At 32.3% G+C, this 25,805-nt stretch overlaps 4 protein-coding genes and 1 pseudogene across 5 annotated transcripts; 3 read left to right on the top strand and 2 right to left on the bottom strand.

Moving 5' to 3' along the window:
• Window positions 1-5,372: 5,372 nt before the first annotated feature.
• On the top strand, window positions 5,373-8,860 carry LOC108456108 (calcium-dependent protein kinase 1-like). Of its 2 annotated transcripts, XM_017754710.2 has the most exons (9): window positions 5,373-5,995; window positions 6,078-6,364; window positions 6,657-6,800; window positions 6,890-7,042; window positions 7,145-7,260; window positions 7,364-7,531; window positions 7,991-8,118; window positions 8,224-8,323; window positions 8,418-8,860. In XM_017754710.2, exons 1-9 carry the CDS (start codon window positions 5,583-5,585, stop codon window positions 8,499-8,501), a joined length of 1,593 nt encoding a protein of 530 aa, XP_017610199.1. In that variant the 5' UTR covers window positions 5,373-5,582; the 3' UTR covers window positions 8,502-8,860. The 2 variants fall into 2 exon arrangements, 1 of the variants encoding a protein (XP_017610199.1); XR_001866865.2 differs by lacking the exon at window positions 8,418-8,860 and having other exon boundaries at window positions 8,040-8,118; window positions 8,224-8,321.
• Window positions 8,861-10,147: 1,287 nt separating this feature from the next.
• LOC108456135 (uncharacterized) lies at window positions 10,148-13,261 on the top strand. The gene is made up of 4 exons (XM_017754735.2): window positions 10,148-10,548; window positions 10,985-11,137; window positions 11,633-11,704; window positions 12,247-13,261. Exons 1-4 carry the CDS (start codon window positions 10,402-10,404, stop codon window positions 12,913-12,915), a joined length of 1,041 nt encoding a protein of 346 aa, XP_017610224.1. The 5' UTR covers window positions 10,148-10,401; the 3' UTR covers window positions 12,916-13,261.
• Window positions 13,262-14,435: 1,174 nt separating this feature from the next.
• LOC108451279 (reticulon-like protein B3) lies at window positions 14,436-16,763 on the bottom strand (annotated as a pseudogene).
• Window positions 16,764-19,196: 2,433 nt separating this feature from the next.
• On the top strand, window positions 19,197-20,051 carry LOC108451268 (protein LURP-one-related 17-like). The gene is made up of 2 exons (XM_017748977.2): window positions 19,197-19,496; window positions 19,590-20,051. The coding sequence occupies exons 1-2, from the start codon at window positions 19,233-19,235 to the stop codon at window positions 19,974-19,976; spliced, it is 651 nt and encodes a 216-aa protein (XP_017604466.2). The 5' UTR covers window positions 19,197-19,232; the 3' UTR covers window positions 19,977-20,051.
• A 442-nt stretch (window positions 20,052-20,493) lies between these two features.
• LOC108451261 (uncharacterized) lies at window positions 20,494-25,537 on the bottom strand. Its single transcript, XM_017748969.2, has 6 exons — window positions 25,298-25,537; window positions 23,741-24,075; window positions 23,085-23,240; window positions 22,554-22,894; window positions 21,812-22,319; window positions 20,494-21,412 (listed from the first exon to the last, which is right to left on the bottom strand). Exons 2-6 carry the CDS (start codon window positions 23,976-23,978, stop codon window positions 20,904-20,906), a joined length of 1,752 nt encoding a protein of 583 aa, XP_017604458.1. The 5' UTR covers window positions 23,979-24,075; window positions 25,298-25,537; the 3' UTR covers window positions 20,494-20,903.
• Between the last annotated feature and the right edge of the window lie 268 nt (window positions 25,538-25,805).

Here is a 25,805-nt window from a genome sequence, read left to right as displayed (position 1 = left end):
ATTCGCACACTCGCAAATCTACAAAATACCGGTTTTCACATTTCGCTTTTCGACTTTTGCCGATCCGGACTAAGAAAGAGGGTGTTAGTTACACACATTTGCGACGATATCTTGATGAGATCCACACACGAACCGCCTACAATTGGATTACTAACACGTTAATCTAACTATTCAAATACGAACTACGATTAACCCCTTATAATATTCGGTCAACCACACCTACAGATCATAGTAAGCTTATAAGAAATCAATAAGCAACTCATTAACAAATTTTGTCAATGTTTACCACATAATCATAATTTCACTGCAAGCTGTCTTCCTGAGCAACAGTCACTAAATCATTTATAACTGGAGCTACGAAACTCCAAATCAAGTGCCGTTAATTTTCCTGAAAATAGACTCATATATCTTCTATCCATAAAATTTTCAGAATTTTGGTTTAGCCAATCAATACCAGATTTTTCTCAAAGTTTCCCATGTTTCACTGTTTGACTAATCTGACCACCCGTCATTACGAATCAAATTTCTCATTGTACAGAATTCAAAATATGTTCTTGTTTATTTCATTAGAAACTAGACTCAATAAGCTTTAATCACATAATTTATTCAGCTTCTAATTCATCTCCCACAATTTATGGTGATTTTCCAAAGTCACGTTACTGCTGCTGTCCCAAGCAGATTTATTACCAAATCACTCTTTCATACACCTATCTTGCATGCATGTTATTTAAACATGTATATCACCAATCAATCATCAAATATCTATGATTTTACTTAAGTATATTCATCATTTTAAAGCACAACATGTTAGCTGATTTTTCCCTTTAACATCTAAGGCACATGCATGCTCATTTGTTTGGCTCAACTTCACATATCTTCCATTTTTCATCAAAAGAACATGAAACAACAACCATTTCCTTCATTTTAATTCATGACCAAATGCTCACAACACAACTAAAAATCAAAATATACTTCAAGAGTTAAGGTAGAATCAAGAAGAACTCATGAACCTCAAAATAGAAACAAGGTACCAAGAACTTACCTTCAATTTTCCTCCTCCTAATGACCAAATACTCAAGAGCTTTCTCCTCTCTTTTCTCTTCTCTAACTTTAAGCTATGATGAACAAAGATGGACAAAACTTTGTTCTTTTCACCCCTTTTTCTTTTAATAAAACTTCATATTTCATCCATTTAATTCTTTAATACAAAAGACATGAAATTCTTATCATGAAACATTTATCTAAACCATTATCATGAAACATTTACCTAACCCATTATCATGGAATATTTACCTAACCCATTATCATGGAACATTTACCTAACCCATTATCAATTTGTATCAATTTGTACCATAAATTATGGATATCAAGTACTCATATTGTCTACAACAACATGATGGCTAGCCACTTCATGTAAAATGGGAGGTTTGTCATGCAAATCCTCCTATTTTGCACTCCTATTTATTTGGCCACTTCAATTTAGCCTATAGCATTTTCAAACATTTTCACATAAGTCCTATTTCATAATTTCACTCCCTTTTTCTTATGGAACAAAAATTAACTAAAATTACCAGGTTCTATCTTAAGCTTAGGCTTTTTAGAGGCCCACTAACATAATTAAACCTATGCCAACATTCATAGGATTCCCGAAAATTGGGGCGTTACATTGTATAAGTTATATAGATATACTTATAAAGTTAGTTATAAGAATGGTATACCATATTTTGTTATTAGTTTGATAAAATGGTAAATATTATATTATATAATTTGGTATAAGTTGGAATGAAAATGAATGAAGTTATTAGTTAATTTGGATTAATATTATGAATGTTTAGTTATTAAATGACTATGTTAATGAATTGGTTATGATTTAGATATATTTAGGTTTAAATTGTTTTGATTGTGCCATTGGTTTTGGATTAGGTGGTTTTGGTTTGAATTTGCAGGGGGTTTTATGTAAAAAAAATTAAGAATAAATGCTGTCGAAATTTTTGTAAAAAAATATATATATATATATTTCCCTGAATACTCGAACAAGTCCCGTTTCATTCCACTTTAATATTTGTGTTGGGCTTCGAAAGTCCATTATAGGGACATAATTCTTCAATTATACTATGAATATTATAATAATTATAAAATATCCATAAGTTGTCTGATATATCCGGTAATGCCTCGTAGCCCTGTTCCGGCGACGGTTTGGGGTTAAGGGGTGTTACAAATGGTAGAATTCAAACCTCCGCTAATCAGATTAATAAAATCTTAGAGACTAAATGCTCATATTGGGCTCAACCTTTTAGGGAGTTGCTCACGTAATAGTTAAATATTTGTAAATACTCGTATAAAGAAATAACCTTTACAAAAGTGCTCAAGTGAAATCTAAACCTTTCAATGTACTCAAATAAAAGTTAAACATTTTTAAAGTACTCAAATAAAACTTTTCAAATTACATATGTCAAATCTCAAATTATGTTTTTGTTGTTTTCTTTTATTTTCATTTTCAAGTAATATTTTATTCAACTATCATATATTTTATTCTAAATACATTAGAATTCACTTAATTTTTACTCAATTTAGATTGAAATGTGTGAAAATTATCGAGGATTAAGTCTTTATATGAACATTTTTAAATGTTTGACCTTATACAAGTAACCCTAAAAAGTTAGGCTCTAGTTTGTACTATGAGGTAATATTAAATTTGTCACTCAACCAAAACTTTATTTTTAAGATTTTTATATATTTTTTAATATGCAAAATTTATTACATTCGCTAGTTGTATATATATTATTAATAAAACTTTCGATTGAGTTGGCGGTTAAAAATTACAGAAACATGTTTTTATAAATAAAATATGTCATATTATTTGATGGTATTTTAGTCTTTTTATTTTAACAAAAAATATATACATATAATGGAATTTGAATCCATATAAATTGAATTAATAAAATCTTAAATTTATCACTCATTCAAAGTTTTATTTTAAACTTTTATACATTTTTAATATGTACGACTTATTATCTCTATCAGTTGTATGTATATACTAATAATATAATTAACTCATATTTTATGACAAAACTATTATAAATAATAGTAGTGCATTTAATATTATTTATCGATGTATTTAAACTTCGTTTTACTCATAATTTAATTTATTTTCTATTTTAATATCGTATATATTTTATATATTATTTTGATCAATTAATTTCAAACCATATGTTTCATATGCACATGCGTATGATAGAAAATTTTAATACCAATTAACTATTTGTAATATACGTACTTGACGATATAAAATTAATGGACCCTCATCATATCATTGGTTTTGAACTTTATAGTATATAATAGTTTTTGCTGGTGGATTAAATTATCTGAAAACATTTTATTTATACTATTTTCAGCAATAAATGAAAGTTTAAGAAACGAAAATTATACTTAAGGTCATTATGTTATTAGTAATTTTACATTTTAGTTATTAAGTTTTAAAATGATATAAAATAGTCATTAAATTATTTAAATGTTTTCATTTAAATCATTTAATTATTTAAATTATTAAACTGTTAAGTTTATTTTTAAAGCCCAGTTAGCGAGCTCCAAGTGATAATTTGATGATCGGTAAGATAGTTCAATACTCATCGATAAGCAGAAAAACATACCTTAAATTCAAGTTAATCTGATGGCCAGTGTCAAAGAGTGAAGAAAAAAGTTGTTTGGATTTTAATTCTTAAATTCCTAATGTTCAAAACTGTTTTTGGAAAAAAAAAAGTAAATTGTAGAAGAGAAGAGAAAGAGAACCTTTTGATTGGTGTAATCAGTGTGAATAGACAAGACCGTATAACAATAATTTTAATAACCTAATTACTTAAATAAAAATTTTTGAAAAGTTGAATAACTATTTTATAATATTTTAATTTCTTTTTACACTTTTTTGTTTCGTTCTCTTGGACGTTTTCTCAAGTTTTAAGGATTTTGATGTGGACCCGCAAGCGAAAGAAGCGCAAACCTCAAGTTATCTAAGGGAGAAACTTCGACTATGTTATTATTATTTTTTATATTTGTTTCCGTAATAAATTTTTTAGGTTAAATTCTGTTATTGGTCCTTATACATTTGAAAATTGTGAATTATATCTCTGTAATTTAATTTAATTGATTTAAGTATATGAGCTTTTCATATTAGTTAATTTTAGTCCCTAAAATTTTAAAATTGAAAATTTAGTCCTGAATCAAATAGTAAAAGTTAATTCCTTCTGGTTTAATTTAATTATTAGTCACGTACGAAGTGTACAATTGTAAAATTAGTCTATATTCTTCAACTGAATCATTCTAAGTCCCTATACTTTTCGGATTTTATTTTTTTCTTGATGCAAATGATAGCCATTAATCCATTAATTAGATTTTTAGTGTGTAATATATAAAATTAACAAATTGACATGATATTACACCGTGATAATATATTTGTCATATCAAATTTTGGAAATACCAGAGTGTAACTTAATGAATTTAACAATTATCGCTTGGTTAGGACTGAAAATTTAAATATTTTAAAGTATAGGGACTAAAATGATCAAATTAAAATATAAAAACTAAATCCGTAACATTTCCAAAGCAAAAGACTAATAACAGAATTAAAAAAAAAAAAACACTTTACTCTTCCCAACCAGCTATTGATATGGATTAAGGCTTTGAATAAGAATAATCTAGTACAGATATAAAATTAGACATTTTATTTGTACAAGTAACTATAATATTAATAAAAAAATTGAGTCAACATCAATTCTAAAAAAAAATTATCAATTGAGTTTTAATTCAATTTGTATTGATATTATTGTCGGAGGATATTGATTCAAGTATGTTGAAGTGCATTTTGAATAGATTATGAATAATTCATAACAAATAAATAAATAAACTAACTTTAAATTACAATAATGCTTATATCTCTTATTTTTAAAATTAAAATTTTTAAAATACTATTTAAAATATATTAATTCAAAATTAATAATAAAATATTATTTAATATATTAAAATAATGATATATAAATAGTTGTGTTAATAATTTATGAGAATTTGATCAAATCAAAATTTTATGTATAAAATTATACAAAATCAAAGTACATGTATCGTTCTAAGATTTATTCTTAACGGTTTTAATGTCATAAAATTAATTTAGTTTTTAAAGGAATTTAAAATTTATAAATTAATAAAATTATAAAATTATACTTTAAATTCTAAAATGATATATAAAATTATATTTTAATCTTTTAAAATTTATAATTAAAATTTCACTCCATTAAATAAATAAATTATTTTAATCGAAACCATAGCCAACTAACTTTACCAAGCCACCTAAATTGCATAATATCATGGATTAAATTGGCTAAATCGAATTTTAACCAACTTTCGCACGCCAAAGGAAATCATGCACACGCACGTACCATAGAAGTCCCAATCAACTCTATTTTAGTCATTTCCGATTAGCCAAAAATTTCAGTTTCAGACAACTCAAGGACAAATAGGTAGCTTTTCCTTCAGACTCGCCTTAACTCGCTCGTTTTTCAACTTTTTTTTTTTTTTTTCGTTTTCCGGTTAGAATGGGTAACTGTAACCGTCCTCCCATCGCCAGTAACCGGTTCCGACCAGAATCGGACACAGGCGGTACCCATCATAATGGCGACAACGTTAAACCTGTTCCCGGCTATTCACCGCCTCCCAAAACCCATTACTACCATTCTTCAACCATCGCCTCCAAAAACCGCCTCGCCACCCCCAACACTCCACCCATCGGTCGTGTGTTCGGCCGTCCCATGGAGGACGTCCGGTCAACTTACATCGTCGGCCGTGAACTCGGCCGTGGTCAGTTTGGCGTTACCTACTTGGTAACACATAAGGAAACAAAACAGCATTTCGCTTGTAAGTCTATCTCCAGGCGTAAGCTTCTCAACCGTGATGATATCGAAGACGTCCGCCGTGAAGTTCAGATCATGTATCATCTCACCGGCCACAGGTTCCCCTCCTCCCCCAAAGCAAAACTTGTTGTTTATTTTTTATCATTTTAAAGGTTTTTAAGTTAATGGTGTTGTTGATAGGAATATTGTTGAGCTAGAAAAAGCTTGCGAGGATCGGCGCTCGGTGAATCTGATTATGGAACTGTGTGCCGGAGGGGAGTTGTTTGATCGGATTTTAGCCAAAGGTCATTATTCAGAAAAGGAAGCGGCTAATTTGTGTAGGCAAATCGTGACGGTGGTTCATAATTGTCATTCAATGGGGGTAATGCACAGGGACTTGAAGCCTGAAAATTTCTTGTTCTTGAGTAAAGACGAGGATTCTCCATTGAAAGCTACAGATTTTGGGCTCTCTACTTTTTTTAAGCCAGGTGAGTATTTGTGATTCAATGTTACTCGAACTCAGGTGTGAACGTATGTTTAATTTGCCCAGTATGTGTCTTAGGACGGACATATCATCGAACCATGTCGGAATATGTATCTAGTGCCTGACTTTGGTAGTTAAAGAAAAATGAAGGGTCGAAGCTTGTTAAAATTCCCTATTTGGGTTTGCTTTTCATGGTACATTATATCGAAATGCTACTACTTAAAGTGAATTGTGAACCTGCATATGTTATTCGCAGTTTACCCGATCGAGTAAGGTAACATTCTCTACTAATGCAGGAGAGGTTTTTAAGGATTTTGTTGGAACTGCTTTTTATATGGCTCCTGAAGTATTGCATTGGCGATATGGACCTGAAGCTGATATTTGGAGCGCTGGGGTGATTCTTTACGTTCTCCTAAGCGGGTCTCCACCATTCTATGGAGGTAGTACTATTGTTCCTAATTGAAGATTAGCTATTGCTATGTTGTGGATGAGTGAGAGGTCTCTTATTTCTGCTTTTGATTATATGCAGAAACCGAAAAGAGTATCTTCAAGTCTATTCTTCAGGGAAATATCAATTTCTTATCAGATCCATGGCCTTCTGTTTCCGAGAGTGCCAAAGATCTCTTGTCGAAGATGCTACGACAAGATCCCAAGGAACGGCTTTCAGCATCTGAAGTCTTAAGTAAGTTTTGGGTAAAAATCATATTTTATATTCTTGTTCGTCTCACTTTAAGTTTTTCTTCGAGTTTCTAGGCAATTCTGTAAAAAAAGAAATAAACTGCAGATCATCTGTGGATGCGGGAAGATGGTGATGCATCTGATAAGCCTCTCGATGTCGCTGTTTTAACTAGAATGAAGCAATTCAGGGCAATGAACAAATTCAAAAAAGTTGCTCTAAAGGTGAATTGCTTTTATCTGATATACCCTTATGAACCATTAATATGTAAGCATTGTGGCAGCATAGTCCTCATCATCGTCCGTTTTCCTTTTTCTCTTTGTCCAGGTAATTGCAGAAAATCTATCGGAAGAAGAAATCGTAGGTTTGAAGGAGATGTTCAAATTGATGGACACTGATAACAGTCAAACAATCACGTTTGATGAGTTAAAAGCTGGCCTCTGTAAACTTGGTACTAATGTTTCCGAGTCTGAAGTGAGGCTGCTAATGGAAGCGGTATGTCTCGATCCTTTTATATATTTATCCTTCCTGATAAACACTGCACTTTTAAATAATTTACTTAAATTCCAATCTAATGACGTAACCTTGGTCATATGGATTAGTATTAAGTCTTAATGAGCCTCTAGGACCGAGGAACAGAGTAGAAACCAATATCTTTTACAAGGAGAAATGCAGAGTGAGGTCAACATGTAACTTGCCATCAAATTATATAATGCTAAATAGATGACAAGACAGGGACAGTGCACGTCGCAGAAATGCAAGCCCTCCCTCCTGCCGACCTGAAAGATACTCGAAAACCAAGATAACAGCTCACATGTATTTTAGTTCATTTTAGAATTTTTCTATGAACTGAAAGAAAAGGGTGATGAATATCGTGTTTTGCATGTGTTACATGAAACATATCTAATGTAATTGTAAATCTTGTTAAGCAAAATATACTTCATACTGCTCTAGACCGACATTGACGGAAATGGAACGATTGATTACGTGGAGTTTATAACAGCTACCATGCACATGAATCGAATGGAAAAGGAAAAACGTTTATACGCTGCCTTCCAACACTTCGACAAGGACAACAGCGGGTAACCAGTCTTTACCATTTTCTTAGTATATAACGATTTTCTTCCATTCCCGAATCATATGTTCCCTTTGTGATATCTGAGCATAATTGTTTCGACTCGATTTAGGTACATAACAATTGAAGAGCTCAAACAGGCCCTTCAAAAGTATAACACGAGAGATGAAAAAACAATAAACGAGATCCTTGCTGAAGTTGACACTGATAAGGTCTGCTAATGGTGGATACATTTAAACGAAATTACTGCAGTTGAGCCATTTTAATGGCATCTTCATGTTTGATGTACCGTGTTGCTTCGTACAGGATGGAAGAATTAACTACGATGAGTTCGTTGCCATGATGAGAAAAAGCAATCCGGAGTTGGTTGGAAACCGGCTACACACTTAACCTGCAGTGCCATAAATTCATGTCTCGACCAGTTTGGTTTTGTTGTGACCAAAATCACACCGTCATTGCCTGATCTTGGTTTCCCATTCGAGACCCTGAGCTCGTGTTCGGAAATCATGTTCGTGGTTGGTCTATTTCTGCCCTTTGACATATATATGGGCCAAGTTTTGCCATCAAACTGCGGAAGAGTATTGACTAATATGAACTTTTAACTTAATAGAGGGAGTTTCATGATATTTAGTTTTTGCTTGTTTGGACATTGTGTTATTGTTAAAATATGATTTTCAATTCCGGGTTGAATGTAAATTAAATCTTTTATATTTAAATATGGATTTGGCTCAAGGAATTTTGTTAAGAAATCTTTTATATTAATTTAAAATTCTAAAATATAAATTTATTATTTGTTAAATATTTAAAAAAAAACTGCATGGCAAACTATTTTGGATTAAACGTAATTAATAACATGGAAGGACCACAAAGAAAATGCATTATCGTTTAGAAGAAAATTGGGGAAATTTCCCGAAATCATTATTAATAAGAAAAACAAATAAACTATTTTATAGGGTAGAATGGTTATTGGTTCGCATAATCATAAATTTAATCTTTAATATTTATATTTTTATTAATTCCATCCTTATTCTTTTAGTTATATTTGGTCATTAATCCTGTCGTTTTTTTTAACGAAAATACTAGCTAATTAAGTTTTTAACGAAGTTGGCATGATAACTTGCGTGGCAGCTTATATGTGCATCATGCCAAGGGCGAAGTTAGGGTGGGCCGACCACCTAAAAATGGAAAATTTCATTTTGGTCTTTTAATTTTTACAAGATTTTAATTTAGTAAAAGGTAAAATTATACTTTGGCCCCCCAAAAAATTTGGTTTCACCCCTACTTCATGCTAACACAACATCATTTGTTTTTTTAACGGAAATACTGGCTAAAACATTAAGTCTTTAATGAGATTGGCATGATAATTTGTGTGACAGCTTACACGTACTTTATGCCAAGGGTGAAGCTAGGTGGCTGACAAGGAGCCGACCTCCAAAAATGGAAAATTTCACTTTAGTCTTTTAATTTTTACAATATTTTAATTTAGCAAAAGGTAAAATTACACTTTGGCCCCCCTCAAATGATTAAATTTTGATTTAATCCTTTAAAAATTATAAAGATATAAGTTATTAAATTGTGAAATTACATTTTAGCTCTCGTAAAAATATACAATTTAATTTCGCCCCTCCAAAAGAAATTTGGTCTCGCCCCTACTTCAGGCTGACACAACACCTTTTGTTACATCGTTAACAAATATTTAAAAATTATAAAATATTTAAAAATAAAAAAATAAAAAATTCAACAAAATATATAAATAGTTCATAAAAATTAAAAAAAACATAAATTGCACAAGGATTGCCATGCAAGCTACCATGTTTAAAAAATTAATGTTTTAGTCATTATTTTCGCTAAAAACAACAATTTGACTCTTTTTAAAATGTTGATGGTCAAATATGATTCTTTTTAAAAGATTGTGAGCCAAATTTAGCTAAAAGAGGTCAAATTGATAAAAATGTAAAAATTAAGGGCTAAATTTATTATTATGCCTTAATTGGGAAATAAAAGGACCAAATGCAATTAATAAACACCGAACGGACCACAAAGAAAATTTATTATTTTTCAGAAAGAAAATTGGGGAAAATTCCGGAATCATAACTAATAAGAAAAATTAATTCCTTGTTTCCAAACACTCCCTAAAATCCTCTCTGCACCAGAAAAAAAAAATCACACTACCTAACTCTAAACGAAAAAAAAAATCAGAAATTAGGGTTTTGATTTTACAATTCCCAAATTACATGTCAAGTTATGCCTTTTTAATGCAAATTATTAGAGTTCTTGAAATTAGGGCCTCATGTTGAGTTCCTACTGTTCTCACTCTTTCTCTCAGCGCCCAATCCTTGCTCCTGTCTTCAAATTTCAGGTTCCGAATCGACGTTGTACCTTTTCTTTAGCCCGAAGCTCCCGGATCTTTGAATCCAACTCGAAGCTAAAAAAGAACGTAAGTATAAATGCATAAGCATTTTTGTTGTTTGCATTTTGTTTTCTGTTACTTTAATTTCATTTTTATGTTAGAATTTTGGTTTTTGAGAATCTGAAGTTGAAAACTTGAAATGGGTTATGTTTGGTTACCAAGAAAATTGAGGAAACTTTAATTGGAATTGCATTATAGTTAGTTTTTGACCCTGAAGATGAATTATAGTTAGTTAGGTTCTTCTTGGTTGCTGAGAAAATGAGGGGAAAAAAATTATGTAGCAGGAAACTTGATTGATCTACTTAGGCCATGATGTAGAACGTTGGCAGCTTTATTAATCAGTTGAGGTTTAGAGTTCAATTTAGAATCTCGTTTATTGTGGTTTTTATTTCCGCAATCATGCTTCATATACTGTTACTTTACAAGCATTTCTGGTTTTATTTATCTATTTTTTAATTTGCAGAAATGGAAAATTTCATGCTTTAGGCATGAGGGGTTCTCCCCAGAAAACCCAAAACCTGAGTATATCGAGCATTTCCTGCCTGAAGAATTAGGACAACCTGAGTTCAGTACGCCTAGTGCTCGCAAAAGAGATTGGAAATCAACTCTTCAGGAGGTAATATTTTCTTTTAATCGGTTCAGTTTAGTGGACCGCTGATGTTTATTTATTTACATGCCACAATAGATGGTATGTTCAGTTTAATCTGCACGTCTGCTATCTATTATTGGCTACTCATTGAGTCTATTGCAATCAGCCTCTTCATAGGCTGGACAATCAATTTGTTAGCTAGAGTTTAGTCTGGGATAGTATTTGCGGGAGAAAACAGATGTTGGTCATTTGTGGACAATCGATCTTAACATGTATAATTCTGGTGATCCTACTTCTTTTGTATCAACTAATTAAATCGGCAACATGACATTTACCCTTTACATTTTTGTCTCTTTTTTTTTTTTTTTTTGAAACTCGAAATGAAATATTATTGTAGATAATATTATAGTTTTATGGGATATAAAATTTGAGTGTAGTGCAGAATTGTCTAGTATGTCAACATGTTTGCTGATCTCTTTTTTAAATTTTGTTGGGAACATGATGAAATTAGTTGGTTTGCAGGCTGCAGATGCTGTATTGAGTGCAGTGGGTAGCAGGTGGACTGTGCCATGGACAGCAAAGACAATTCTGCAGGTTGGCTTGTTACTCTGTAGAAATATTTGGCATCTTGATTGTGCTTTTAGCTTGTGTAGATGTTAAGCATGCTCTATCAATTAATTACACAGATATAAGAGCTTAAGGTCCATGAACTCTATCAATGAACATCCTCTGGGGCGATGCTGCCAACTGGGAGCTTCAGCCCATAATGGATTCTTTTGAGCCTAAATGAATCTGGGGGAGAAGAGAAAATAAAGAGATCCTTAGGTTTAATACCTTCTGGTAGATCATAGCTGAACTGGGATAAATCTTTGCTTATTGTTTTACATCTAGTAATCGATGATTTATTTGTATAGGAGATTAGTATTGAAAATGAATTTGTGGAAGAATATTTCATAATAGGCTAAAATCAATCAAATCTGACACTATATTTTTAGCATTTCATTATTTCACGATTACAAACTATAATGATCGATTGAACTGAGGAATGGCCTCTTGTATGACAATCTCATTCAAACTTTGGATGAATTACAAACCTGTCAGTTAGTTGCATGATAATATTTTTTATGCTCACATAGGTTATGCTTCTCTGGGTAGCTGCTTTCTGGTTCATCGGGTCTTGGATGATTCCTTTTGCTGCTCACATGTCGGGGTTCAGCAAGGAATCTCTAACATTCAGAGGACAAGCCTTGTTCAGCCTTGTGACTGATGTAACCGAAGGTCTTGCTGGGATTGCGATACTCCACCGCTGTTTGTCTCAGTTTTATCCCCTTCCATCAGATTGGTTTAAATTTAGTTTGAGAGGGAAGTGGCTTTTCGATGTTATGCTAGGATGTCTCATGTTTCCTGCCATCAACCGATTATCACAGTTCAGCCTCAATTTATTACCCCTTATGCCATCTACACCCGTAACCCTTTCAAGTGTTGAGCAGTCAATTTATGCAAGGGATCCAGTAGCCATGGCACTATATGCAATAGTAGTTTCGATTTGTGCTCCTGTATGGGAAGAAATAGTTTTCCGTGGTTTCCTACTCCCTTCATTGACCAAATACATGCCCGTTTGGTGTGCAATACTAGTCAGTTCAGTCGCCTTTGCTCTGGCACATTTTAATGTTCGGAGAATGTTGCCACTTATTTTCTTAGGAATGGTGATGGGTGTTGTTTTCGCACGGTCAAGGAATCTATTACCATCCATGCTCCTCCATAGTCTCTGGAATGGCTTTGTGTTCTTGGATTTAATGAGATAACTGGCTTTGTTTTCTCATATCAGCTGTAATATAGGTTCATTCCTACAGAACCAAAAATACGTTTCAGGTCAATTTTCTGGGGCATGCTTTCTTTCTAGGCTTTCAAGTGATTTCTTGATGATTGACAAGCGACTTCCTCGTATCTGCAACACAAATTGAATGCCTAGAAAACTTGTACAAGTCTCATCAACTGAATGCTAACATGCATAATAGGACATTCAGTTAAATCCCAGCATAGCTTAAGAGAATTTGCCTTCACTGATTCTGTCTTGTCTTTGATTTTACCAGGAAACAGTAAAAAAGCAACAAAGAGAATGAAGATTATATATCTTGCATTTTGGCCAAATGCAAATCTTCCATCTTGGAATTGTAGAACTGCATGTTTTAATTTGTTAGGTAAGAAGTTTTTTCTCATTCTTCATGGTGATATATATATATATATATATATATATATATATATATATACGGTAATTATTATATATTTTTCTAGTGGAGTTTTCCGATTTCACAAAGTTATTATTATTTTTAAACTTTATCCTACAATCATATGTTAGCGTTTCATTTGCTTATGGAGTTTTTCATTGAACCAAATTTTTTCATAGATATACAATATATATAAGTTTTAAATTATATCCTACAACCATATCTCATTATTTTTAACCTTGCTTTTGGATTTTTCATTAAACCAAATAAATTTTCATAAATATATATATATATTTTCTGGGTGTTTGAAATTCATAGCCAATAGGTAAAAACAATAGAAAACGAAATTGAGGACTCAATGTTTGGGATATATTGGATGTTTTATAACTTTATTTTGACGCCCACAGATTATTTATTTTGCCCCTACTTGAAAAATGATAGAGAAATTATATTCTAGTAAAATGCACAGTATCAGGCCAGCAGGGTCTTCGCAAATGATACAGAAAATAATTATGCATATTAAATGTATGTAAAATATTTTTACACCAGCCGTGATATTGTTGTAAAATATTGGCAGTCAAAGTAGAGGATTGGTAAGTTGACACTGTGGATTATTGGTGTAATTCTTTTTTACTAGGAAATAAAATATTTATATTATAAAAAATAAAATCAAACAGAATATGGAATTCAATTTGCTAATCACTTGTATCATTCTACAAGATAATTTTAACCTATGGATTTGCTTTTATCAACATAACAAGTTAATGTTACTCCAAATTTACTTTTTTTTAACGGGCCTGATCTTTCCAATAATTCTCACATTGAGATTTAAACTTTTTTTTTATTCAAGTTAGTCCTTTAACTGAGTTAGGAATTTGTTACCACATTGTGGGTTGAACTTCTCTTTTTGTCCAAGTTTATCACAAAATTTGACAATTGTTTCCATACTAATGCCAGAATCATAAGATTTTCAAGGAAATATCAATAACTAACTTGAACCAAAAAAAGAAAAATTCAAGCTCCTATGTTACAAGTGTTGGATATGATTTTTCAAGAAAAATGATGATCATCCACAAACACAAGGGAAATTGAGAGAATTTTGAACCCAATGTAAAATGCACTAATCAACATGAAATATGATAAAATATTATCACAAAAGGCTATAGAAAAAACAATATTTAAAACAGGATCCCATATTCATCAACATTGTGAACCCGGTGAATATAAAACTAAAAAGTATAAATGAAGGGTTCTAATTGATATTAAAATGAAACATAGCCTTCATAAAACAGAGCTACCGTATATGTATGTCAAAACCTAGCAACAGCAAACATCTCGGCCAGTAAATCTGATCCTTCTTTCCTTTCAACCGTCTCCTCGGAATCTTAGAAATTTTGTATCGAACACTGCATACTGCTTCTTAATCTCATGCATTGCTTTCTCAGCAAATGGATCAACTTTGCCCTCATATTTCTCGTATAGCACGAGTACCGTGTGAAGTAGTATGAAGACTGTTCGCAAAAAAAAAAAAAAAAAAGGCGAAACCCAAAACGTTTATACGGTAAAAGGAGAGTGAAGACAACGGCAATACCTATATAGAAAAGTGTCCAGAAGTTGCACCAACTTCCTACAATAGACAAGACCCACAAGCTAGCAATCAACTGAAAAACTCACAATGCCGTTAGGATATAATTAACGAGTACACTAACAAGAGTTCAGTATAGTGGCAAATGCGTATCTAACCATTATATCACTGTCTTAATTACGAGCTTCAGATGAAGGAATTGCTTTATGCTCGACCAGAAAGGCAAATGACTAGAAAACATACAGAGAGGAACTTCTTAAGATCTCTTCCTGATGCGATATCCTGCAAGACAGAAAAGGCACAGTTGATCTCAAACCTAAGCGCTTGGCCACACTCTAAAACAGGGTCTTTAGGTATTTGAACTTCAGGGATACGTGTTGGGGACCTATTCAGAACGATTTCAACATTAGCACAAACAAAAAGGATACCTGAATCCAAATATAACCTCAAAATCAGACGATAAAATTGGTGGCTTAGTAGCTTACTTCTGGATGAAGGCAGTAACATTTGACCACAAGAAAAGTAATGCAAGAGTAAGCATCAACAAGTGACACACTAGAGGGAGAAGGTTGTATTCCAGCAATTCCCGAGGGCTCCGGCTGATGCCTTTTTGTTCCTCCATAGGAAAAGGTCAGCCGCTATTACACATACACACAATTTCATCACATAAGTATGTATAGCACAATTCAAGGAAAAAAAAAGAGGCAAACGGTAATAATTACTGATAATGATCACTTAATAGTATCAAACTATCATCGTTAAGAAAGGTTATTAATAATCAGTACCAACAGTAGTCACCCAGCTATTAGTAGATTTCTTTTACGGTCACCCAACTATAAAAAATACAAAATGATCACCCTACTATAAGTATTTTTTTTATTATTTCTTTTCTAGTCATCCAACTATGAAATGGTCACAAAGAAAAATAAAACTGCTAAAAACAAATTACATTATTACGCAGAGGGTTGAATTTTTTAGAATTAAGACTAAATTGACACAATATATAAATATTGAGGGTTAAAGTTACTATTATATAATTTTTTTAAAAACTGATATTGTCAGCTGGTGACAAGAATATTGAATATATGCCGTGACCATTATGCAACTACTATAAATAGGTGACTAAAAAGAAATTTGCGACTAGTTGGGCCGCTACAAATATAGTTTACCCAAAAAATAATCACAGAAATCCTAAACCCTAACTTCAATTAATCATGCTAAAACGGGTAATAAAAGATCAAAAACCATAAATTAAGCACAAGTAGCATCAATCAAAGCAAAAACCCAAGCTCGACCTTAGCCAGGTCTAACTCCTCAATGACACAAAAAAAATTTCAAAAAAAAAAAGAAGAGAAATTTAGGAAATGAAAAAATAAAGTTTTTGAAACATACGTTTGCCTCCGACGAAAACATGGGGGACGGGTCTTTCTCTCCCAAAGAGACGAAAGACCTTGTATTAGACCGACGTTTTTGATGGCTTATCGTCATCGGAATCAGACGATGAATCATGGTCGTGGATCTTCTCTGCTATCTTCTCCATCAACGATTCCTCGTGCTCCACCATTTTCCTTTGAACCCCAAAGTTCTAAACCCCTTACTACTAATTGTGAAAAACGTTTGAAGATTGAAAACCCCCCAAAGTTAAAAAAAGAAAAACGAAAATCTGGAGAAATAATTTTGAGTGTTGTTATTTTTTACTTAGGAGCTCAGCTCAGTTCAGCTCAGCTTCATTTTGTGATAAAATAGTCTTAATCTGGACCGTTTATAATGGGAAGGTTTTGATCTGGACCGTTGATAACCCGTGGGCTTGTAAAAAAACCGGGAAAGATAAATGAATGAGACGTACGTTTTTATTGGTTCGAGGATTCACGGCAGTTTTAATTTTGACGAACTAATAAACCAATAATATTTCACCACGTGGAGTTCCATAAGCCGTTGGATTTGTATTATACCCATTTAAATTTTTAAGTCATTAATTGTTTGATTTCTTGTTCAGAGTCTTTAACTTTATTATTAATCCAAAATCTTTTAATTATATAGAAAAATTAATTGATATATTATTACCAAAGCTTTTAAACTCCATAAATAAGATTTTAAGAATGAAACATATCTCGTTTATAGCACAATAAAATAAATAAAAAGATATGTAATCGTATTTTAACTTTGTGAAACTGGAAATACTTTATTAATAATGAAGTAAAATTAATTCAAATTTATTTATATAAAATTTTATATTTGATACGTTAATGATATATAATTTTATGTATTGATAAACTGAATCTTAAAAATTTAAATAATATGTCGTTATTTAATTCACTAACAATATATAAAATTATATATCATCAATGCTTTAAATATTAACTAATATTTTTAATTCAAATGTATTTTTTTATTGATGTCATTTTAATGATGATGTAATTAGGTAGGTATATGAGGAATATTGTTATTCTTATTTAAATTTTTTGCATTCCAAGCTTCTTTTCAAAGATAATATGTTGTATTTGCATATGAAAAATTGTTAAAAATTACTATTTAAAAGTTTAATAAATCATTTGACATTTGAGTTTGACATTTTTTAATACGGTACTTGTATAATTACTTTTTGGTTTAATATAATAGTTGTGTTTGATAAAAGTTATACATATTGTTACTCGAAGTTAACAGTATTAATATTTTAGTGTTTAATTGAGTTTTATAATTGATTTGATGAAAATTCATAATTAACTAATAATATTAACAATTAGCTTTCATCAATCAACCCTAAAAGCAAAATAAAATTAAAAATCACGATCATCCGTCTGCATTTAACAAATTAAATTAATTCACAATTCACACCAAATTTGTTCTATTAACAAAATAATGAGAATCCAACCCTAATAATATTAGCAATTAACTTTCATCAAATCAATCATAAAATTTGAATCAAACACTAAAAAGTCAACTTTGTTTTATTTGGGTGTCAACATGTATACCTTTTTTTAAAAAAAATACGAGTATCAAATTAATTCTTTTTGTCAAACTCGGGTATCAAATAAACCTTATACCAGATCAACAGATATTAGATGCAATATTAAGTTACATTGCACTCTCACGGATAGAACTTAAGTTTGAATTTTAGAGACAATATTATTAAGAATAGTAACTACGAACTCCAAACAGATTAATTTTTATAAATCGTAAAATAGACATAAAATATACAACTTTTAATTTTTTTAAAAAAAAAAAACCAATTTTTTGACACTTAAGAAGCCCGCACGACTTTCATGCATGTCCTAGTTTATTTATAATAAGCCATGGAATAAAATCTCTCCGATATTATGATAAAGACATGGTTGTGTGTTTACACAAAATCCTGTACCAGAAACACAAATCTGCTTTGTTTGAAGAAAATAATAAAGTTTTTTGTTTGGTTTTTAGATTCTGGGTTGTCTTAATTGACTCACATTGGAATATTTTTCGTAGCTTTGCTTATCCAATTATTAATTTTCATAAACAATGGCTTCCAATTCTGGTTTTAGGAAATACCATCACAAAAAATTAAAAATTAATGGAAGAAAAGAACAAAAGATGAGGTAGTACAAGTCTTGGTCGGCCCATTGTAAAACAGTTGAGTTCATTCTGTAAAATTGTAATAAAAAAAAAAACTTTTCGGATTAAGACATAAATAAATGAAGTTGAATAAGTCATAGTTCAATTAGTATAAGTATTATTATCGATATCTAAAGACATGAATTTATACTAAAGTATATTATTTTCTTATTTATAAATTAGAAGAAAGATTATAAATAATTTTAAAAATTATTTTTAAAAAAATCAGATATACCTTATAATGAAATAATGTGGAACAAAGTCATTAGTCTCAATGGTAATTATAATTTAATTATTTAAATATTAAAATCAAATGACCAAACACCCTTGACCAAACGACTGACTGAATTGCTGGAAAAACAAGACGCCAACTCACCACACTCGCCGTATACTATTTTGTTTTTATTTATTTGACGTCAAGAGAAAGCACCATGACAAATAGCAGTGCCGATGATACCCTATCAATCCCTGAATCTCACATTTTCCCATGACTAACAACAGTGAATTTTTAAACAACATGTGATTAAATTAATCAAATATTTCCCATCAAGATTTTTCTCTGGAAAAAGAGTCATTGACAGGTAAAAGAATTTGTCTCTTTCCACAATTTGCACAAATATTAAAACAAATTTCAAATATTTTATACACTTATTTATACTCTACTATCTACCTTATAAATATACTTTCCTGTCACCATGTTTGTTCCAACATATATGTAAGAATGTCTTTTTTCATGAAATCTTCATCAAGATCGGTACATGAAGAACGACGTTGGTCGGCCGAGTTACCGACGACCCAAAGTGATCTATGCATGTCGCTAACGGTGTGGAGAAAATCGCTTGTAATGAGCTGTAACGGATTCACCGTGATTAATTCCGATGGTAATGTAGTTTATCGAGTCGAAACTTACATAGGACAACGCCCTAAAGAACTTGTTCTTATGGATGGGGTTGGAAATTCCATACTAACAATGCGACGTAACAAGGTACTATAATTTTCATACCTTTCATGTTTCTTCGACTCTTTATTTTTTTATTGAAAATTACGGGGATTAATTTATCATTTTTTTTATGAACAGAACCTTAGATTGTTGGATACTTGGTTTATCTATGGTGGGGAAATAGGTGCTCATTGTATATCAACAAAACGATCAGAGAAGCAACCGATTTTCTACGTAAAGAAATGTATTAACATCTTACATAACAACCCTAATGTACTAGCATACGTATATCGGGGCCGGTCATCGGACGAAAAGTACGTTTATATGATCGAAGGATCGTATTCGCATAGATCGTGTAAAGTGGTGAATGAAGCAAAGAAAGTGGTGGCTGAGATTAAGAGAAAAGATGCAATAATTGGAGGTGTTTCTTTTGGTGTAGAGGTTTTTATGTTGATTGTAGAGGCTGGATTTGATCCTGGTTTGGCAATGGCTTTGGTTCTTTTGTTGGATCAAATGTTTTCTTAGGTTTTCCAGTTTTGTTTTTGTTTACATCACAAGTAATTCATAATTTAGACCAGTAATTCATATTTTAGACCCAAAGTTGCATATCCAATTATTAGCTACTACTCTAATTTTTTATATATATTTATTTTTCGGTAAAATTACAATAAAAGCTCCTTAATAAGATAAGATTGTATTTTACTCTTACACTAAAAATGGATAAATTGGTTAATTTTTCTGTTAAAAATTTCATCCATTTTATTATTAAAACTAGTATAACTAATGAATAACCAAACAATGATACATAACATACCACATTCAGACACACAAATACCAATTTTAACTAAAATGGATGAATTTTTTTATTTTCAACTCTAAGTATAGAAACTAATTTACTATTTTTGAATAAAAAATAATTTGACTTTTTATTCAAAGATTTTATGATACTTTTACCGGTACACACTTGTATCTGTAAAGTTGAAATAAAAGTATGCAGTACACACTTGTACCAGTAAAGTTGAAATATAAATATGAAATATAATTATCGGACATGAACTTAAACTACTTAAATATGAATGTGGAGAAGATCCTTCAAATAAATAGAAGTTTAAAAAATGGAACAATACTCCTATCAAACACATACTGGAAGCTGAAAAGCTAAAGTGTGAGAAACTGAAATTTCTATTGCCTCAACAATTGCTCTAAAATATACAAGGCAAAGAATTCCCTTGCAGTATTTCTACAAACTATCACTTGGATGTTACTATTGTAACATTTTGTTTTTCCCTTTCCAGCCATAGCACAACTATTTCATTCCCACCTACATCGCGATATATATACAAATAAACCAGGAACACCGGTTTAACCTCATACAAGAGGTCGATAAATTTTGCAATAATTGTTGAATGCAAACTTCGACACTGAGAAAAAGAAGACGATGACAACTTTTCATTAATCAAGCCTATCTCTTCCCCTCTTCCAGTCTACGGACATTAGTTTCCGCAACTTATGTTGACTGTTGCAAGGCTTATCTAAAACCGTTGGTGGAAGATTCGTACATGGTGGCTTTACTACATTGGCAGTGGTATGCCGTATTTCACTTACTGATTTACCAGGCGATGATCTACTTGATCTAGGAGTAGACCAAGCTATGGGTCCTTTTCTAACACCGTTTATGTGGTTGAGATCCTTCTTATTCTCAACTACAGAGAGCTTAGGCCTTTTCGAGAGGATTAACTGGTCTGTGTCACATCTCACCGGTTTGTCAGATCCCAATAAAGAAGAGGGTGTTGCATATATTTCGTCCGGTTTCTCAATTGATTTCGTCTTACGAGCTTTCATGGCCTTTTGTGAAGGCTTCTTTGGCCACCTTGTAATACCATCCGGGTTTTGCCTCAAGGGTTTAGTTGCAATGTCACACAATGTTCGAGCTGCAGCCAATATTCTTGGACAGTGCCCAACTATCAACAAAAAGAGAACAATAAATAAGAAATGACAAACCAAAATGGCAATAAATTTGTGTTCATTAAATTAACCAAAATGACCTATATTTCATACTAAAGTAACTTGGTTCTAAGAATCTAAGGCTAGATAACCAGAACCAGAACAGGTAGATCAGATTCCACTTCGAAAGATTCTATAATTCAGTTCTTTATCCCAGAATGAAAAAAAAAATGCTAAAAAGAAGGGATATACATGCTCGGATTCGGTCTGGCAGGACTCCGAAGAAGAATCATGTGAAACAAGTAACTTGATCCAGAAAACAAGTTACCCTTGGAAAACCATGTAAAAAGACTTCTAGAAAAATCAGTATATCTATAGACAGGGAAAGACCGAGAAGCTACCCTTCGGGAAAGTACCTTGAGGAAGGTTAAAAGCCTTGGAATAAGTCGTAAGAGGTGATGCACCCTGTTCACATAAACGGAGATGACAAGATGATGATGCTATTTCACCTTCCAAACTACTGCACTTTGGAAGTGAAGGGATTAGGCTTGGATCATAGACAAGTGACTCCAAGTTGGTAAAACATCCAGTTGCAGTCCCAGGCGAACTGGAAGTATTTGGTATTTTTACCCATCGCCCTTGGCACATACTCTTATTTGATAAAAGCTTAACCGCATCAGGGTTGGTTCTGCACCCATTAATAGTATGTGACCAAGGAAATGGTGGCAAGCTAGCTCGGCGGAGTATTTGCTTGCCTGGACGAGCGTCAGAATTATTCCTTGTGGATGAAGGCTTGGTCGCATCTAGAAGTAGAGAGTCCAGATCTTTTGGTGGAGGCAATGCCAAGCGCTCCAGAATATCTTTCGGTTGACACAATGAAAAATCTGGAGGACTGGAAGGCATTTCAGGCTTGCCGGATGAATCCTGGGTTTGGAACCAGATTAAAGTACAAAGTTAATAACTTGTCAGCGCCTATAAAGATTTAAAAACAAAAATAAAACACCCTTTCCAGATGGACCTAAGACTTCAAGGCATAATAACAGGGTGTTCCAGAGCATGCACAGTGTTTTTAATCAAGTATCACCAGGTGTGAATTTTTTTACTTCATTTATAATTGATTTCAGGACTAATTATATTAGATTTTAGCTCAAAACGCACCTTGTCACATGGTGATGGGTCTACAGAATAGGTGTCTTCTTTATCACCATTAGCACTACATGCTGGAATAGAAACAGAGCTCAGTGGACACAAGGGCATTTTCTTGTGGGAAGAACTGTCCATATCTGTAACGTTTTGGGACTGAACCCTTCGAAGTGGAAGAACGGAGAACACCTTTTTAACAGAATGTAGAAAATTTTCAGTTGTGTTAGTTGCTTTCCTACCCTTCTCGATGCCTAAAATGGGATGCTCATATATGCCATCAAGGAGTTCATTTAATGATAAATCCTCTACAAGCTCGGTGACATCATGAATATCATCAGACTTCAGACCATATAATCCTGAAATTGATGCCCAAAGGTGAATCATGCAAAAAACAGAAACATACAACCAGTAGCTAATTTTAACTAAATGCATAGATTATATCACATAACCAGTCACCCACAAATTTGTGACCGCTCATATGAAACCTAGCATAATTCTTTTAAAAAAATGCATGTTAACAAAACCCTTTTGGTAACGACGACATACCAAGGAAGTTGTTTCCTCCGGAGGCCATAGTAAAGCTCGCAAAACCTGCCTTCTTGGAGAAAGAATCAAATTTCGGCTTCATAGGGACTTTGAAATTTTTCTTGTCACCTCGCTTGCCACTAAAGCTGTTCTTTTGTCTCGACATTTGTGTTTTATCTGGATTATATTTTTACAAAAAGAAGCAAACAGACAATCAGCATAATCTCCAGCAAACTGCACAGGCAATCCAGATTCTACTTTTAAATTTCTCCTTCTAATATTATTGTCTTCAGTACATGAAATGCATGGAAACTTCCAACTTTAATTGTGCAGTTCATTTTAACCAGTTTTATAAAACATTATTCTCATAAGACTTGTTTTCCCCAGGATGCTGGGGGCAATCAAAATGATTGCATGATACACACATACATAGGTTAAAACAAGGATACTTGCCAACACTGTAATTTCAAGCTAAATAAAATTAGTTACTATACCAAATATTTTACTCCAAGAATTGCAACTACAAGAACAGGAGCCACTTATGCAGAAACTAAACATGCAAAGAAACAAGAGCATAAAAAGAAGCAGACAAGCTCTAAGAAGGCAATTAACTAGACTGACTGAAACCTAGATTAAATTAATCTACTATTTCCAAACAGGGGAAGAAAAGGTACAACCTGGAAAGTTAGATTTTGTAGTATAACACCCTAGCTTATCATTTATGTCCTTTATGTCATCAACTCCGGTTGAAACCATAGTGTCTTCTAGTTGACTTAAACGTGCTTTCTTAGAATATCCGCTACTATTACTCAGCATTTTTCCAGCTTTTCTTGAAGTGTTAACATCATCGTGACCCGGATTTGGTAAGGGGCAACCGTTGCCCCTGTGATCATGCAGCTCAGACAATTCTTCCATCTGACATCTGGGCAGCTGACTACATGCCTGTAAAGTTCAGCATAAGGAATCTTCCTCTATGAAGCCAACTTCAAAGCAATAAAAATGCCAGTCCCATCTACAAAATCAGATCTTGTTAGAATAGATTTCAAAGAAGAATTTAAGAAGAAAACATTACACACTAATGATCAACAATTTGTAAATAGAGAAGTTGGGATAAGATTCCAACCATGTAAACGCTATGAACGAAATACAATAACCATAATCAATTAATGTAATGCAAGAGTAAATTCCGTAAAGTATTACATCAAGAAAACAACATTCTAAAATTAGCAGCACATTTCCCACCACATAAACAGCTACTAGTGTATCAGAACATACAGTTTCCTTTTGGAAAAAAGTATAATAATCAAAGACATTTCTCTGAATGAGAATGTGTTGTTTTCCAGTGTTAGTTTGAGGGGGCAAAGGAGGGTTAATTTAGGGTTATCTTTTGTATGTGTGAGAGTTTGATATGATATCATAAGGAGACTGGTAGTGATCATGAATGGGAGGACCACCAGGTAAGTTCAACTGATCGAGGCTCAGAGAAGGCAACTTTGTGCTGTCTCCAAGGAAAGCTTATGATATTTTCCTCCCATCAAGATTAGTAGTATAATATTTTCCTCCTTTAGAAAAAAAGAAAAGAACTTAGTAGATACAAGCTCATGTAACTGGTTGTCAATTCCTTTTGGGTGCATTTTCTCTGCTTTATTAAGAGTAATTAAGTTTATTTTAATCATTGAAAAGGAACATTAACGGCTGCAATCATTTGCAATTTTATACCAAAGTTTCTTTCTCTTTGCAATAAAATTTATTGATCTGAACTTTAAAAGATTCTATTAGCTTGGATGAAGTAATAAATAAACTGACAAACAAACAAATAACAGAAAGGTTGTGAAATTTAAAGCGTTTTGAAGTTAAGACTGCTACTCAAATGGTCATTGGAAATACATTGTTCGAGAGAACAACCAAAATACTTCCACTATGAAACCCTAAGAATCAAATTATAGATCCTGCCTTACTGACTGATTTTATAACAAATTTCCAGAACGATTACATGAGGTTTCATGCCTTAGAAACACTGCATATATCTTAGTAACCTAAAGAAATCAATTAAATTTCGGCGCGTTTTCAATTCTAATTTTACAAAAATTTAGCATTTCTCAACTAAGAAACCAAAAACATCTTTAGACACATCAAACAAAGCAAAAAAAAAAACAGTTAGTCAAACAAAACCATGTAAATCAACATACACAGACCTATTATCAAATCTGAAAAGAGTTGCGTTGCCGACTTACCTCCAAAGAGTTGTATCACGACAGTCGTTAGCCGGAGGCGGTGACCTAACACGGGAGAGAAATAAGGAGGCTCCGGCGGCGGACGAGCCGGTGGAAATGGAAGACAACAAAGCAGCTATGGTTGAGAAAAAAAGGAGCAAGGAGGCGCGGGTGGGAGATGGAGGGGGAGAGAGAAATTAGGTTAGGGATTAGGATTTTTCAAGTATATATAAATTATGGGTAAAATAGTAAATTAAAGCAAAAACAAATTTAAATTTAAAACACGTATTATTCTGAATCTCATATAATTTGTTGAAAATTTTAAAGCCAATTTATTGTTTATTTATGCTTTACATATACACAGTTATGAAATACAGACTACGATATTACCAAAAGAATAGGTTAAAATTTTCTGTTAGTCCCTATATTTTATGAAAGTTGCGGATTCAACCTCTGTACTTTAATTTGTTCATTTTAAGTCCTTATATATTTTGAATTTTAAAATTTCAGTCCTTATCAAACAATAAAC

Source organism: Gossypium arboreum, chromosome 11 (assembly GCF_025698485.1).
Source record: "Gossypium arboreum isolate Shixiya-1 chromosome 11, ASM2569848v2, whole genome shotgun sequence".
Lineage (NCBI taxonomy): Eukaryota > Viridiplantae > Streptophyta > Magnoliopsida > Malvales > Malvaceae > Gossypium > Gossypium arboreum.
This window is presented reverse-complemented; position numbering and strand designations above follow the sequence as displayed.